This window comes from Mytilus edulis, chromosome 3, assembly GCF_963676685.1.
Source record: "Mytilus edulis chromosome 3, xbMytEdul2.2, whole genome shotgun sequence".
Classification (NCBI taxonomy): domain Eukaryota; kingdom Metazoa; phylum Mollusca; class Bivalvia; order Mytilida; family Mytilidae; genus Mytilus; species Mytilus edulis.
In genome coordinates, this window is record NC_092346.1 from 4,777,000 (window position 1) to 4,795,838 (window position 18,839).

Here is an 18,839-nt window from a genome sequence, read left to right on the forward strand (position 1 = left end):
GTATAAAATGAGGTGTTATTAGTCAGGGACAACTTATTTTCACCAGCAAGAATTAAGACAAAATATATATTTTAATCTATTAACTATTTGTTTACGATATTTGGAACATTTTTTTTTTTATTTTGACGTGTCAAGTACGAAACTGAATGTTTATATCTAAAATGGCCGCCAGTGGAGGAAATTTTTCGAGTCCCGAAAATTATTCTGTCGATATGGAAAATTCTTACACTTACACACCGAATCAAGGAAGTCAGAGTTCGTCTGAAGAATTTCAATTTGTACATTCATCAAAATCTGGAGGTAATTTGTAATGTCTACCACCAAAATGTATACAAGTTGTTTTTTTGTGCCTCAAATAATTTTTGTCCAACATTGTCAAAAGTACAAATATTAGACTAAAGACTAATTATATATATAAAGACTACTGAGGTAGATAGGGACTTATTTAAAATATTAAAATAAAATATTTTCAATAACTCAAAAACTCTGAATTGAAACGTGCATATAACATGTATAACTTAGCGAGATTATTCTGCCAAAAAAAATAGATAATTGACATGGTCTTTTTCATAAAACAAATGTAAAATCAGTCAAAAATGCAAAAATAGCTAAAAATCACATAGTATGTGGGTAATGCATATTCTTTAGACTTACTTAACATCTAGAAATTGACAATGAGGGTCTATTAAAAACCAATTTTTACAATAAAAAAGACGATTTCAGCTTCCCAATTGTGAACTTTTCATTTCTATGCACACGATTTAGCATCATTCCAGCGCCTGCATACTCTAACAGAGTATATATACATGTATCTCCCATATTGATACAATATTCCCGGGCTTGTATTTCCTTGATAGACATGATAGAGGGTTGCTGCTCACAAGAAGTTTCGTATGGTGAACATCATAAACATGGTGAAGTTAAAATCATCCTAATGTAAATTTTATGGACGCCATCAGAGTTGGTTGACCATTATGAAATATCCTTATCACAGATGATAGAGGAATAAGTTCCTAATGTTGAAACAACAGTCCTGTCCCTGTTTAACAAATTTGACCTACTGAATTAGACTTGTTGCAAGGTTTGTGCTTATATGAGTAACATGACGGGTGTCACATGTGAAGCAGGATCTGCTTACCCTTTCAGAGCATCTAAGATCACCCCCATCTTTTGGCGTTGTTCATGTTGCTTATTAGTCTTTAGATTCCTATGATGTGTTTGTGTATTGTTTGGCTATTTGTCTTTTTCTTGGTTCAAAATGTAGCAGCTGTTAGTCAATGAAATAAGAGAATAAAAATATTAAGCACCAATTTTTTCAATGTAATATTGATAAAAATTAGGTGAAGCATTTGAAAACAAGATGAAATCCATAGACATGTTTTTTAATATGAATAATTTCCTCTCAAGACCATGTAAAAAATTTAACTTGTTAATTTTGTTTGTGGTTACAAACATGTTTGATAACAGAGCTTTACTTTTCTTTAATATACCACATTTGTACCAGACCTATATCCTATACAGTCAGGGCAATTACTTAGGCCTAAAAAAAATAATGTTGTGTTTCCGATCACCCCCTTGAAATTTTGAAGGGACGGTAGGTACATGTAGGGATTTTTTTTTTTTTTTTTATTTTTTTTTTTATAATATTAATATATAAAACTCAATTTCCAGTTACCAGACAAAAGTTTGGGATTTGATAGAAAGAGATTGATTACCCACTTTTAAAATCCCCCTGAAATAACTTTTAGTTTACCCCCTTTTAAAATATCCTAGAAAAAAAACTAAGTCCAAACCTAAAAAAAATTTGGGCAGCACTTCCCCTAGGAAATTAGCTTTTTAAACCCAATCCCCTATTTCAGGACCAAAAGTTTGGGATTGTCAGAGAAAGAAACTGAGAAGATGTGGGGCAGATTCATTTATAGGAACATGAACCAAACATCATCCCAAACCTACAGATAGACAAATATATTATATACACTGTACCTGGCAGGACACTTTCTTTTGGCAAAGCATCTGTGGCTTTTCATCACAGGAGTTTGAAATTCTATCAATAAGGGGGTAAAAATATACCAAAGTCGACTATCACAGTAGAGCTTCTGTCGAAGAGAGGATTTCAAACTCCTGTGCTTTTCATCAATGTCTAAAGCGTTGATTGGCTGACCAGTTTCAGATGGATTAATATCAGGTTCATTTTGAAGAAGGGTCTGGCATGAAAATTTGATAAATCTAATTCCAAAAGATTGCATTGTTCCAACAGTTGTGTTATTGTCATCAATCTCGGTCCAGTCATTTTTGCCGGTGGCCGAGCACAAAATTTGTGTTGTGTATTTTTTTTCATCGGTGTTAGACATTGGATGAATTTCATTGCTAATGTCAAAAAAGGTGTCACTTTCTGTAAAATTTAGAAATATTTTTTTCTCCGCGAAATGGTCACACTTTCCGCGTTGAACATTGAATAGGACGCGTTGTGGTGCCATGTTTCAAACACTGACAAACGAAAATAACTACTGCGCATGCTCCCGCATATATAATTAGCAAAGAAGATTCCACTTTCCAGTACATTCTAAAAATAAGCCTCAAGTTTAAAATTAGCGTTGTTTTCTTTTGGGGCGATAAAAAGATCAAGGGACTTAATTAGAATTTTTTATTTTCTTTCAGAAAAAACGGTCGGTAGGTATACTGGTATACAAATTATTTTTTTTCCCACATCAGCTTTAAAAACTTTTGAGTCAGGGTCTGAAGGACGGTCGGTCGGGTGACCAGAAACACAACATTTTTTTTTTAAGCCTTACATGAATGATTTCTAAATCACTGATTCAAATGTTGTCTTTTTATTAATTATCACCAATTTAAATAGCATGAATAGTAGGCAGTACACATAAATCACTAAGCTAAGTGATTTAATTTTATCTTATCATTACATGAATATAGCTTATTTTACATGTATTGACTATTGCAGGCACAGCAGAAATAGAAGGTTCTATAGAACCAACTGAAACTACTCCATCACAAGATATTTATGGTGTCAGGAAAAGAGGTCCAGCTTCAGCATTTCTTGAAGGAAGAGGGTTTGGTTGGTTGTTAGAAGAGGATGATGATGTGGATGAAGATGATCTCAAACCACTTTTGTATGTTCTAAATAAATAAATTTAAGTAAAATCACGAAAAAAATGAACTCAGAGGAAAATTCAAATAGGAAAATCCCTTATTAAATGGCAACGTCAAAAGCTCAAACACATCAAAGCAATGGATGACAACTGTCATACTCATGATATTTGTATGTAGAAAATTGTGGATTGAACCTTGTTTTATAGCTACATTGTAGCTAAACATCTCACTTGTATGACAGTCACATCAAATTCCATTATAATGACGATGCATGAACAAAACAAACAGACACAATAAGTAAAACCTTGTACATACCTATTTCTACCTAGACATGTTTACAAAAAAAAAACCTCTCCTAAAAGATTCTGACTTAAAAAATCAAAGTTATCAAATATATTTTGGATAATTTATCATAGAAGATTCTTGTGACTTCTATTATAAATTGTAGGCAATTCATGTCTGTCTATTAATCAGTGTTTAATATAAACCTTATTACATGTAATATAAATTACAATTACAATGTATGCTCATGCTGTCACTAATTCCCTTTTTTTTTGGAATTACCAGCTTGTTGGGTGTTTTCAAAATAGTCTTCTTTATTGTGTATCTTTTAACTTTTAATCATTCATTTGTCATTCTAGAACAAGAACAAAAACTTACTTATTGGAATTTGAAGGATTTTAATAGGTCATTGTTTTAATTAACGAAAAGCGATGTTTCATGACTTTATTACCATGATTACAATTTATCTTTCAGCATGTTCAGTGAAACTATGGTAATTTTGGAAATAGTGACAGTATGATAAATTTATTAAAATCAAAATTCAAACAGACAAATTCTTCAAATTAATTAATTTTTGATGATCACGATGATCATAATGACCTGTCATAGAAGCAGGTTGGTTACCTGTTACAACAAATTATGCCGATTGTGGCTGTTGATTTTCTTTTGATCATAAACTTGTCATAAATATGCAGTAGGCTAAAATTGTATGTTTTTCTTTAGTTTTCTTATTTGATTGCTGTCTTCATTTGCCCCACATTTCTTTTTATGACAGCTTATAATGATAATCTTTTTTTTTTAACGACATTATAATTTTACTCATTAAATATTGCTTGTTACAAAAACTATCAAGATTCCAAGCCTCTCTTGACGTACCCTTTTTCACTCCTCTGACTACCCAGGGAATAATCAGCTGATTAGAATCATTGACTTAAATGATAATCTTAACTAAGGACAAACACATAAAAAGTCTAAAAACACATAGCTTCCAAGCCTAAAGGAGTCATTAACTGTTTGATTTGTTTTATAAGTGTTAATGGCATGACCCCTTAGGGTGTTTATTTAGCAATATGACAAATGTATGAATGTATAACATTTAAATTAACAATTCACTTAAACATTGCAATAATTTTTTTTTTCAAAGTATGGATTATTGAAACAATGCTTGGTAATTAACAAGGTTTCCTTAAATGTGGAAATCTTGTATTCCGGCTACATAGAAGGGAATGAAATTGAATTTTTCATTCTTTTAGAAATGTCTGTCAATGGTTATCTGTATAAAAAGTATATATTTAGCTGTTATTATGAAACTACACCAAGACTTTACTATTTTATATTGAAATAAGCTTAAGAAATCATATTGCCCAGTAATGCCCAGGGGTCTGTTGTTCAACTTGTGATTAAACTAATCATATGATTAATTTTAATCAGTCGTTAAAAGTTAATCGGATGATTAGTAAATGCAATGATTAAATTGCGTTGTTCAACTTATTTTAATCATTGTATTTACTAATCATCCGATTAATTTTTAATCATATGATTAAATTTGGGTAGTTAGCTAGTGTTTCCCACAATGCATTGTAAATCAGGGCCTACAAAACTTCCTTTGATGCATTAAATTATAACATTCTTCTTTTAAACAGGTTTTGGGTGCCAATAATTATTGAATAAATATCTTATAACATGTTCATGTTTTTTCTTATGGAAACATAAAAATATTTTAGATATGTTTCCAGTTCAAAATGAAATATGCTTGAATGAAAAAATAATTTCAGTGAATGCACTGATTAAGTAATCTCAAATTCAAAAGTAATATGCATTTATTTACCATGAAAATGGTTTCGGGTGCATTTTGTAGGCTTTGTAATAATCAGCATTTGCATTCCACTTTAAATTATGATTAGGGCCAGAGTTTTTCATGTTATTGCTCATAAATCTTGATATCTGAAATGATGAGGTCATGCAGGTGGTCGAAAAACCAACATTCAATGAATAACTTGAAATCAGTTTGTTTCTTAATTATATTAAAAAATTTCAATCGTTGTTGAAATAGTCTTATCATGCAACATGTGACTGTTCTACCTCAGAAGCAATGTCAGAGATTGTCTTCGGTCCTCAATCAAAATGCATCATTCATGACCATGATTTTAATGCCGGAATTTGGTGTCTGACAACAACGACAGTGTCCGTGATTGCAATGATAATTCAGTTGAAGTCTTTGTTTTTACATAATGATTCCTTCAAATATCTGTTAAAATATTTTTTGTTAGTTAAGTCATACCTTCTACACATGCGAAAGATACGCTTTTGTTTTATAAATGACGAAATAATTTGGAATAACGATCTCCATTGACGCGTATTTGACGGGTGCTTTCTTTCACGTCCGCATTTTATCAAGTATGGCATGCCAAGTTAACATTTCAGATCATTTTTACGGATGGTGTAGATCGTAATAAATAACAGAACTGTAATCGATTGCAGTTCACACGGCATAAGAAGATACAGCGTGAAAATTTTAAATATTCACTTGTGCAAGTGTAATGGCACAGTCCGAGAACCTTTTCAATGATTTTTTAAAACTGAAATAACAAATTGTTAGTTCTAGAAATTTTCATAAAGGGGGAGGGGCACTGACTGCCTAAGAGGGGGGCCCGCTCTAATCATGCTTCAGTGATTCCCTTTATATAATCAACCAAATTTTTTCCACAAAAGGGGGAGGGGGCCTGGGCCCCTGAAAACACCTCTGAAATATACACACGGAAAAAAGTATTGCAACACCTTGATTTTTCAAAAATTGAAAAATCAGCCTCTTTTTTTGGATGATATATAATAAGATATTTGTATAATATTATTGAAACATAGTTTATGATAACATTGGCATTGAAACGAACAAAAAATGTTTAAAAAAAAATGATTTATATAACCACAATTTTAATAACAAAATGAAGCGTTTTTTGTACAAAAAAATGCATTTTACAACTTTGACTGTAGTCGAACTTTACAATGTCAGACATTTCAAAATTAATCTTCAGATGACTGTTCACATCATGGTTGATCGTTATACGCCAAAGAATTAGTACTTTGTGCGCAGCCTCCATTCAAACGGATAACCGCATCTTAACGTCTTCTGATTCCTGCCAAAAATCGACTAATTTGTTGCTAAGGTAGCAGCAACCATTTCTGATGAAGGGCATTGTTTATTTCATGATGTGTTTGAACTGGGGTGTCCTTTCGCGCACTTCCCGCCCAAAAGTGTCCCATATATGCTCGATATGGTTCAAATCTGGGCTACGATCCGTCCACGGAAGATGACCCGAATTCCATTGGAACAATGAATCTTCCTCCATGATGCTTATTTTCAATTTTAGCGAGCTCTGCACTACATTGGATACGGAAAACTGTGTGTCTGTTATTGAACAAAGGTCTCCGAAATGGTCTTATCGCACGATAACCAGTAGCGATGAGTCAATCTCGAACAGTTCTTGTTAAAAGGTCCCTGTATGCCAAACACTTTCTTTTTTGGATTTTATTGTATGCAAGGGGTTTCCTTCTGACCAACCTTTTTTATGCTTGATTTTCCCTAGCAAATGGTATAGAGGGTCTTCTTTATTTCGGAAGGTCTTTAACATCGTTTAGTGCCATTTTTAATTCTCAAAACGACTTCTAGTGGAATGGTGATGACCAACAATACGTGCAGTTATTACAGCGACCTCCTGCTTCACTCATGCTGATAATCTGTCATCTTGCTGCAGTTAAGAGTTGTCGATGACCCATTACAAGGTGTCAATCACATAACTTTAAAATTTTGGTTATTTAAAGTGTTGAAAACAATGAGGATGAAAACACCTGTTTTGCTGTTTACGGGTACAGTAGCTGCATGTGCAGATAAAAACTTACCGAGTCGATATTTATTGATTAAACTCAGGTGATACTTGAATAATGTTTAAGTAGTTCTATTTTACCAAATTATATCACAAAAAAATAAAAAGTGTTTTTTTAATTTCAATTTCAATTTGGTGTTGCAATACTTTTTTCCATGTGTATAGTTCGTTCTGATGTTGTACTGTTTATACCACTGTTTCAGGTTAGGGGGAGGGTTGCGATCCCGCTAACATGTTTAACCCCGCCACATTATTTATGTATGTGCCTGTCCCCAGTCAGGAGCCTGTAATTCAGTGGTTGTCGTTTGTTTATGTGTTCCATATTTGTTTTTCGTTCATTTTTTTATATATATTATATATATATATAAATAAGGCCGTTAGTTTTCTCGTTTGAATTGTCTACATTGTCTTATCGGGGCCTTTTATAGCTGACTATGCGGTATGGGCTTTGCTAATAGTAAATATAAAGACAAGAAGATGTGGCATGATTGTCGAAAAAACAATTCCCTATCGGGAACCAAAAGATGTAGTAGTTAACAGATATAATATAGGTCACCGTATGGCCTTCAACAACGAGCAAAACTCACATCGAAGCATAAGCTATAAAAGACCTATAGATATGACAAATCAAGGCAGTAAAACAATTCAAACTAAAAATCTAAAGCAACAAACGACATGCAACAATTGAATTACAGGCACATCCAAATGCTGATTTACGGTATACAAGTAGAAGATGTTTATGTGAACGTGGAAAAAGTCGCACTAATTTATGTATTTCTTATTTCGGACATTTGGACTTGTTTCTTATATTATTTATAGTTTCTGTTTAATCTTTCGGACAATTTCATTCTAATTCAACAGACAATGTACTTTGATTTGCATTCTTAAAGATCTTTCATGTGTGTCACTTTTTAATCTAAAACTGTGAGAAAAACTATACAAGGGATTGTGTTAATTTATGTGACACAACTATTTCATTTCATAATTATTTTAATCCGTTAATGTCGTACATAGATAATTCTTTTCAATATATATTTTATCAGTTCTTGTCCAGGACATGTTTGATAACAATGACATTAATCCGTTTTTCAATTACGGTCTATTGTTACTTTAAAGTGTTAATCTTATGTTTGTAAAATTTGTCAACTTTATTGTTATGTAATCTTAATTCTTTGACAACCTGTAAACATTGTCTATCTTTATAATGTTTCGACTGAAGTTAATTCTTTAGTCGGAGTCAGCCTTTTGAACTGACATCATCCGTTCATTAAAGTGAAAATAAAATCTATACTGAAAGTCTTCGTTTGTATTCAGTCTGTGAGTTAGTTCCGCCAGTGGATTTATGTTCAATAGGCAGGGGACCAGTCTTCGGTCACTGTCATTCGTTTCGGCATCTTCGCCAGTTTCAGCAACAGAACCTGTTGCACGGTATCAAACATTCCAGTAACAATAACGTTGTCACATTTGGCGGAGGTAATCCAGAGGCGTGTTGTCTTTTTAGTACAACACACGGTACCGCGTACCTCAGCAGTCAAGCGACCAGAGTTCTTCCCCATCTTCGTATCAACTTTCAGTGATGGATTTTAATCTAAGACCGCAGTGGAGTATGTGGAGACAGAATCATTTCACACATCAATATCCAGTTTGTGGTAAATGTGGACTTGCACATCATCGTTTCGAAATGTGTCTAGCTTACAACAAAAGATGTTTCTCGTGCGACAAATTCGGACATTTCGCAAGACAGTGTTTCACAGCTAGACCAAGTTTATTCGGTAAAGTTCGATATACTAAATCAACAAGTTCGAAAGTGTCAAGTGAACAAAAGAATTCAACAAAAAAACAACTTAGAGACAATCGCCGTTTAATGCTATGGTAACATTATTTATTTATGAAAGCTGTTCGTCATAATTTGCTGAATGGTTCCGCACAATAACATGTGGCCCGTCTCAGCGTACGTTTAGTTTTTTTGCAATTAACACTGTCACTGAGCGGTAAAATACAAACGAAAAACTGCCGAAATGTACAATTTCTCTCTGTTATCAAATGCCCATTGTATGAGTGCGTCCGATCCTTCGCCCCATCTTGTCAAATCTCTTTCCAATTTATGTTTTCAACTCAACTCCTAGCAACTATATTGTGTTTCTTTCAAATATTAAGGTATTTTATGGCTGAAATCTCTTTCTAGGAGCTAAATATCTCTTAAACGCCTCATATTTCGAGGATAAACTAATTTTTGCATTGACACAGCAGCCATCTTGGATGCTATAATCATATGATTAAAATTTAATACACCTCAAAGAGGTGGATTAAGTTTAACGACAGTTTTAGCCTTTTTAACGCAGCGTTAAAATTAACAACAAGTTGAACAACACACTAATCATATGATTAATTTTAATCGAATGATTAGGAAATTTTAACGACGCGTTAGCACTAACGACAAGTTGAACAACAGACCCCAGTATTCCTCATTTCTGGGAGTATTGCCCAGCCCGGGAAAACCCGGGTTTTCCCACCCGGGAATTCCCGGGCGGGTAATACTTTGCCAACCCTGATAAAAACACATAGCTTCCAAGCCTAAAGGAGTCATTAACTGTTTGATTTGTTTTACAGAGAAGAACTTGACATTGACTTGAAGGACATTTACTACAAACTGAGGTGTGTTTTGTTTCCACTACCACAACTAGGATTCAACAGACATGTGGTCAGAGAAAGTCCAGATTTCTGGGGACCTCTTGTGGTTATATTGTTATATTCTCTTGTATCATTATATGGACAGTTCAGAGTAAGTATATAAATTGGAAAATAGGAACCAAAAATCTGATAAAATGCATCATATAAACAATATTGAATACTGATGAGGTTCTTTAAAAAGCTAATCAGGTAATTTATGAAAAATCAAAGGAATTTTACTATTGGGTTCCTTCTACAATAATAACAAAAACATGGTTTGACTTCAACCAGGTGCTGTTGCTTTATATCATCACTGTCTTAAACATGTTATAAATTGTTTAAGGTAAATTTTTATATACATCATTGTAATTTGTATATGTTAAATATGGACAGATTCGAACAAATTTGACTGTTTCAACTGAACAAAGACTTTATATACACCCTTTTATTGGAGATACACCACGTATTATGGTTTACAATTGTATCAACAATTTGGACAATAACTCAAAAACTATTTTTTTCAAATTTTCATGAAGCATTGGTGAATTATTTATATCTATTGATGTAAGCTCCCTTTCGATTTCATGAAGTTTTCAATTTTCCTATTTGGAGTTACAAAAAAAACCATTTAAAGGGAAACTTCGCAAAAAAATCAAAAATTGATATTATGTTTATTCTGTATAAAAATGCTCAAATTCATAGATATTAAAGTTTTATTCTGCTAGATAAGAGATCACCATCGATTTTAAATTTAGAGTATCAATTCTCTGCGGTCAGCCATTTTGTCACCTTCTCCGATTTGCAGTCACGATATGTCTAAGGACCAAAACTAAAGTAACCCGATGTAGTCGTAATTGCGTGTCGATATCTCGTCAATCGTATGGTTGTTTTATCCGACTAGTTAACTAGTTAACTAACTTGATACGGAAAATTTTCTTCTTTTTTTTTAAATAACCATGATCTGTTATTTTTAGACTGATAATATAGGAATTTAATAGTGAAAATTTCAAATCATAAACAAGTCTTCCATGAAACTTGAATTGTTTTCGGAAATCTAATTAGTTCATAATTCTTTTATGTAATAAACTTTATTCAAATAAATTAGGATCTTCGCTCCACTGATCACCCGCATGGCTAAAGGTATTACTTCCAAAGATATTGTAGGGGGTGTGAGGTGACACGTCCAGGTATTCAAGTGATTTCCTGTCGAGTTTGCAAATTCATGCATCGTTTCACTTCTTAGTGTATTGATAAGTGTACACGGCCGATAACTTATAACTTTCCATTTTTAACTATTAGGTGTATAATATAGATCTCTATCTTGCGTGTCCGAAAGTGATATTACTAAACTCATACGCTTGTTTATGAAAAACATTTCTGGTGAAAAGAAAATTATTTATAAAAATATAAATAATACCCAAAAAAAACCAAACAGATTTGATGAAATAAAAATCTATATACGTATTTTTTCCAAGGGTAAATTTGGTAAAATGTAATATATACTCGTTGTCAATGGTGAAGGCCAGAAATATTGATTTAATAAAATGTACGCACTTGTCGACCATTCGTATATACGCCTGGATTATAAGTTACGGACCTATAGCGCAAATTAAAACATATACATGTATATATAGAACATAAGAAAGAAACACCCTTTTTGCGTAAATTGGGGTAAAAGTTTTGTAAAATGACAAGTCCACGTATGCCAACATGCAAAGAAGAAGAAGAAGAGATTTAAATACAGGTCGATATATAACTTTATTTGGCTCATCGAAGTTATGGACATTTATATATCACTTAGATTGTTCTCGAAAAAAGGAAGAAATTCGCCATCATCACAATTGTTCCGACATGTATGTAATATATACGCAACTGGAAGTACACTAATACCGAGTGATGTGAATATTTTCCGGGAAAACTATATAGTATCAAAGTTTCAAATCAATTTCGGGATTTATTTTCTCTCTTGATATCTAATGACAGCAATTTAAAGAATAAACTGCTTGTCCGTTTTAGTGGTATTCTTGCCAGTTGAAACAGACTTATAATTACATTAAAAAACAGGGAAAGATGACATTTAATTCGTTTATTTTTTTTAATACATCGTTGGTCAAATAGCTCAAGTATTATATATAGTTACGGTGTGAGACAAAGAGTATTTTAAGAAGGACATTCCCGATTATGTATAAATTTTGTTGATGTTTTTCACACTTGAAAGCATATCTGTTCGTAATTTGTTGATTCCATTCCAATTAGATCCTTTTATTTCCTGTCAATTTTTTAAAACATCTTTTTTCAAATATCTGAAGTATTCATGTGTTGTGAGATTTAAAATATTTTGATGAGCAGTTTAATTCCTAAATAGGTAATTAAAGATCACTTTGGATGGACTAAATTATATAATTGCAATTGTTAATGATCTGTTTGAAATATTTAAGGCTGCCGTTCCTAATTTGAAATAGTACAATTTTTAGTCCATAAACTCGTGTTTAGAAGGCAATTTATTTATAAATTCTTCAATTAAAATAATTCAGTATTTTATCGTTACTAAAGTAATCAAAAGTCATAATTCATTAAAAGTGATCTTATGCAAAATATAAAAATATACAACAGCTATCCAGTTATTGTGCGATCTTTTTATTCCCGTTATTTAATTTTAATTTTTTTTTTTTACATTCATGTGTCTGAAACTTTGTCTGACTCCCGTTTACAATTGATACGAAATGTTGTTCACACCTGAAATGCCAGTGAACCGTGACGCCTAGATTTCACTGAATGAGGATCAAAAGATTAGAATTACATAATGCTAATCTTTTAATTACCTTGAGTTAAACTACGCATTCCACATTCTTTAGGTGTCACAAAACAATACACATTTTATTGTTTCCACCGTACAAGCAAGTGAAAATGATTGCTGGAAAGGTCAGAATACAAACATGTATTTTTAATACACTATCGATCATGTCAGTTTCGTATGTTTGTTTAAAGTATTTTTAGAAAAAAAATCATAAAAATGTTCTATTGTATGATTTACTTTTATTATTAAAATTCGTTTTAAAAAATCCACACGATCTTATTTTAAAAGTTGCATGGCTATCACTTATTTTTCGTTGGTTAATAGCTACACCAAAAGTCGTCGATGCGCTTTAAATCGCGTTATTAGATGGTTAACGAACAAGACTTAAATGAGATATTTTCACTCCCGGCATGCATCAAAGACTTAAACTACGTCACATAAGTCAGGAAGTTTCAAAAAATAAAATTAATAATTCCCAATTTTCTTCTTTATTAGATTTCATATCAAAATAAAACTTGGTGAATATGTTTTTTATGGTATTATGAACATAATAAGATGAAAAGTGAAAAATCGCGAATTATCCCTTTAACTATGAAATAGAACTAAAACTGGTAAAGTGAACTAATGTGCCCTGTCCACTAATGGCACCTACTGTGGATACATTATTATTGGTTGGATACCAATTATCGTGGATTTCATGGGTATAGGTGAACCACGAATTAAGATGTTCAACGAATTACAAATTTTCTTAAGGAAATATGCAGACTTTGTCAAAACCACAAAATTAAATATCAAAGAATATGCAAGTTTCCCTCAAACCACGAAAATTGGTACCCACGTAAATAAATGAATCCACTGTATCATGTAGCACATGACAAGGAAAAGTCGGTTGGTTTTATAACAATATTTCAAGCTCTAAATCTTTAAAGTTTGAAATAGTGTGAATGAATTAAACACACAAACTATTAAAGATCTGCCATTATCTTACCTCCTATACATTTCTAGGAATGTGATTGGTTAAAAGCGCCCTCGTGGAGACCATTAGGTTAGTAGGGAGGCGGGGCTTATCTCATACACGGTTAGTAGTGGAGTTACGTCCCTTAATATTCCTTATAAGGTAGTAGGGAGGCGGGGCCTATTTCATACACGGTTAGTAGTGATGTTATGTCCCTTTATAAAAACAAAACGGTACTGAAAAAAATCGTAAAGGTTTCAACAGACGAAGAAAGTGATGATTAAGATTTAAATAAATTCATAAAACACATTTAAACCTAACAAGTTGTTATTGTTGGTATCTGTTTTTGTAAGATCAATGGAAGTAGTTTCTTAATGCTAACAGTATTGAAGACTTGCTCATTTTGATAGGACACTAGTCTAAATTTCACAAGTTAAGATAGTCGGTAAGATAAATTCGTTACATAGTGTGCTAGTGACCTAATACGGTATATATGGGGATTTACTGACCCCATATATACCGTATTAGGTCACTAGCACACTATGTAACTAATATTATGATGTTTATTTATTTTTCAGGTTATATCATGGATTATAACGATATGGATATTTGGATCATTAATTATATTCCTGTTAGCAAGAGCTCTTGGTGGAGAGGTAAGGTTAAGGATAGACAGATTTGACACAACAGATAGAAAGAACATAACAGATTTGACACAATAGATAGAAAGAACATAACAGATTTGACCCAATAGATAGAAAGAGCATAACAGATTTGACACAATAGATAGAAAGAACATAACATTTTGACACATTCTATTTTCTGAATACCAAAATAATCCTTTTTTTCACAAATGTCAAATACTTTTATTTTTTTAAGGAAAAATGAAAAAAAAAGTATCCACTGACTCAAAATGAAAATCTATATGTAGAAATTTTAGGTTTTCAAAGTATTTTATTAATTTTAGTGATATGCTATATTCAAATAAATAGTGTTAAGAATTGGAGTAAACAGAGATAATATATATGAGACAAATGAGCTCGTTCATTACACTGACTTGATAAAAAGCTTCATATTGTGACTCACAGGTGATATTTTACGATATCAATCTACAGGCAAGATATTTGTGTGTATCCACACTTAATAACAGATGATGGTTTATTTCAGGTATCATATTCCCAGTGCCTTGGAGTGATTGGTTACTCAGTATTACCTCTGGTCATCACAGCATCGGCTTTACCATTGTTCCGTTCTATGTACTATGTAGGAATTCTTATAAAAGTAAGTACAAGTCTTGATGCCTCAAAATATCAGTTTTGTCCCTAATCTACAATATTATTAGATTTAACTTAGATCAAGTCTATTTAGTATGTCAGCAATTTCCAATGAGAAAATATATATTTTTATTTTTTGCATATTATTTTTTACAGCAGAATTCTCTTTTGACTGTCATAACTGAAAAAGCACTGTGAATTGTTTAATTTCATAGCTCATTGAGAATACATATCAGACAAATTAAAATTTGATAGAACTACCTTTTTTGGCTCACCTGGCCCACAGGGCCAAGTGAGCTTTACTCATCACTTGTCATCCGTCGTCGACGTTAACTTTTACAAAAATCTTACTGGGTAAAATTATTTATTAGGTTAAGATCTTCTGCCCTGAAAATTTTCAGATCAAACGGACAACTGGTTGTTGGGTTGCTGCCCCTGAATTGGTAATTTTAAGGAAATTTAGCCGTTTTTGGTTATTATCTTGAATACTATTATAGATAGAGATAAACTGTAAACAGCAATTATGTTCAGCAAAGTAAGATCTACAAATAAGTCAACATGACCAAAATGGTCAGTTGACCCCTTAAGGAGTTATTGCCCTTTATAGTCATTTTTTACCAATTTTTCATTAATTTTTGTAATCTTTTACAAAAATCTTCTCCTCTGAAACTAATGGGTCAAATTTAACCAAACTTAGCCACAATCATTATTAGGTTATTTAGTTTAAAAATGTGTGCGGTGACCCAGCCAACCAATCAAGATGGCCACCATGGCTAAAAATAGAACATAGGGGTAAAATGTAGATTTTGGCTTATAACTCTGAAATCAAAGTATTTAGAGTAAATCTGACAGGGTTAAATTGTTTATCAAGTCAATATCTATCTGCGAGCTCTGAAATTTTCAAATGAATTGGACAAGTGGTTGTTGGGTTGGAGTTATTGCCCTTTATAGTCAATTTTTAACAATTTTCATTAATTTGGTAAATTTTTGTAAATTTTTACCAAATCTTTTCCTCTGTATCTAAAGGGCCAAGTCGATATAGATAGAGAAAATTGTAAGTATCAAGAATGTTCAGTAAAGTAAGATCTACAAACACATCACCATCACCAAAACACAATTTTGTCATGAATCCATCTGTGTCCTTTGTTTAATATGGACATAGACCAAGATGAGCGACAAAGGCTCTTTAGAGCCTCTAGTTTTTGGCCTAAAAATATCAGATTTTCCTCTGTTCACTATATATTGTACCATATTTACCATTGATCCAGTCTATTTAGTATGTCAACAATTTTCGCCAAGTATATATTGTCATGTTCAGAGTTCAATCAACCTCTGGTGATATTTATATTTTATATTTTCAGCTTCTTGGTGTTATGTGGGCAGCGTACAGTGCAGGATCATTATTGTGTGTTCAAGAACTTCAACATAAAAGACCTTTGTTATTGTACCCTGTATTTCTGTTATATATTTATTTTTTATCATTATACACAGGGGCATAGTATTTATTACATTCTGCATGAATCCTTATGTTTCTAACTGTAAATGGTGTAGATCTGGCTCCCGAAATAATTTTAAAAGAAAATGGTGTTTCCAACATTGTTTTGTTTAGTGAAAATGCTATTGCAATTTTTGTGTGAAAATACCTGTAGTAATGCATTCGGGAACTCAAAACAGTTAAATTGTTGTTAATAAACTTGACAGTTTGTTGTGCCATATCAAATCTAACATTAAAATAGGCATGGTATATTCTTTTAAATTAGTATCTTGATATTTGATTCTAAATGTTATGAAATTGCTAGGTTTTATATCATTTTCAAAACCTATATTCTACAAAAGTAATTCAAAGGAATATTGTAAAAAAAAAAACTATTGGATAATTTCCAGTTATGTTATTATTTCTTAGGACACATCTCTCCAGTTATTTTTTTTTTATGATAGATCTGAATTTTACCTTGAATGGTCAAAAGGAACAATAGAAAACAAACCCCAAGAAAACAACATGTGACAGAGTTCTAAAAATAGTTTATTTTACTATAGTTATATTGAGAGTGAATTGTTTTACTACAAATTAAGCTGTTAGTTCTCAATATAGTTGTTACATATTTTTCACTTTAGAGCCTTTTATAGCAGACTATACATGCTGTCAGTATGCTTTTTTTTTTATCTCTCACTGTTGAAGGCTGTAATTGCTTAAACCCATTTCAAGTGAACTTTGGTGGATAAGTGTCTCATTGGCAATCATATGGCATCTCCATATGTATTAGAATGTGAAATCATGCTTTAAATGTAATTTGAGTTTATACTTTTAAAAAGAATCTGTTTCCTGTTTCATCTGTACCTAACATGATAACATTATGCAACTTAATACACTAAGGCTTAAGCATATTTTATGAACTCATGTGAGTTCATATTGTGAAAATCAGGATTACTCATGTGGGATTTTTGTAAAGGTTGGATAAAGTTATTTGGAATAATGCGAAGATTTAATTAACTCATTTGGAATAATGTGAAGGTTTGATAAACACATGATCGATAATCTGAAAATTTTATAATCTCATGTGGAGTATTAAATGAACTTGTGATTTTTATAGGGGAAATGTAAATAATATTTCATTAACATATGTGGTTGTTTCACATAAATGTGTAAATTTCTAACTTATGGATTTATACAGATTGGTGTGTCATCATTATTTGTATTTATATCGAAGAACTGTGATAAATAAAACTTGAAATAAAAAGTTTAAAATACAAAAATATCTTTGGTCATTGTATGGATGAGTTGCTGACAGTGGCATATAAACCATTCACTTTTATTTCATAAACAAGAGCACACACTAAAATATCTTGCCTGATTAACTTATGATTGAGTACATGTTCAAAGTCTGTAAAATGAAGGTTTTAGTTCAAGTATCGCATAAACTTAACATTATCAATGACCCATGAAAATGAATTCATGTTCAGATGAACCATGCCAGACAGACATGTACACCTAACTTCCTAATTATCATTCCATACATCAAATATAGTGGTTCTATAGCTTAAAATACCTGAAAAACTTATCAAACGACAAAATCTTAATGTTGACCAATGAACCATGAAAATGAGGTCAAGGTTAAATGATCCCTGCCAGACCAAAAATATTGTTTACAGTAACTTGTTTTTATCTTGTTACATTGAACTTTATATAATTTACACACAATTATGACCTGTACAGAAATTGCTCCTTTGTGTGATGTGTACAAATCATAAAGGAATTATAAAAAAAATATATAAACACAGTTATTCAATGTTTCTCATTTATTAGTTTGCTTGATGGTACATGTATAACAAATTAACAGCATTATATTTGACAGTAATGGAAAACTAAAATACATGTATTACAAATATAACAGCATTACCAGAGTAGGTTTACAAATAATAAGCTGACAACTTAAAGACTTGCAGCATTCTTCAGTAAATGCATTTTGAAAATGTGTCATTAAGATTGTTTCTTTTAATGAAAGATACATACCCCATTTCCATTCTCAAATTTATTAAGAGGATATTATCCGTAATAATTTGGAATAGTGTATATTGTAATGTTGTGTATTTTGAACAAAGATGAGGGTTTGGATGGAGTCTTTATTTTTGTATTCTTTACTTTTTATCTCAATACCGGTACTCTATATTTATTTACCCAGTTTTCTCTGCTCTTGTGTGATTAGAGAATTAATATCTATTCTGTTATCCACATTCAGGTGCTCATTGATCTTTATTCTATTCACGCCAAAATGACAATTCAACGAAAAAAACATCCAAAGGACTTCAATAAATACTACTATTTTTAAACATTAAACAAAAGGTTGAACACTTTACAATTTCATTTTGTCATG

At 31.8% G+C, this 18,839-nt stretch overlaps 1 protein-coding gene across 1 annotated transcript; it reads left to right on the forward strand.

The window, feature by feature from the left end:
* Positions 1-142: 142 nt before the first annotated feature.
* On the forward strand, positions 143-17,721 carry LOC139515662 (protein YIPF4-like). The gene is made up of 6 exons (XM_071305293.1): positions 143-300; positions 2,960-3,128; positions 9,882-10,053; positions 14,272-14,349; positions 14,861-14,974; positions 16,329-17,721. Exons 1-6 carry the CDS (start codon positions 147-149, stop codon positions 16,464-16,466), a joined length of 825 nt encoding a protein of 274 aa, XP_071161394.1. The 5' UTR covers positions 143-146; the 3' UTR covers positions 16,467-17,721.
* The last annotated feature ends 1,118 nt before the right edge of the window (positions 17,722-18,839 follow it).

Bases quoted from the DNA above. Each gene is read 5' to 3' on its own strand.
- LOC139515662 (XM_071305293.1), top strand. From the start codon at position 147: ATGTTTATATCTAAAATGGCCGCCAGTGGAGGAAATTTTTCGAGTCCC. The intron at 3,129-9,881 runs GTATGTTCTAAA...TTTGTTTTACAG, and splicing joins GATGATCTCAAACCACTTTT to AGAAGAACTTGACATTGACT. The intron at 14,350-14,860 runs GTAAGGTTAAGG...GGTTTATTTCAG, and splicing joins CAAGAGCTCTTGGTGGAGAG to GTATCATATTCCCAGTGCCT.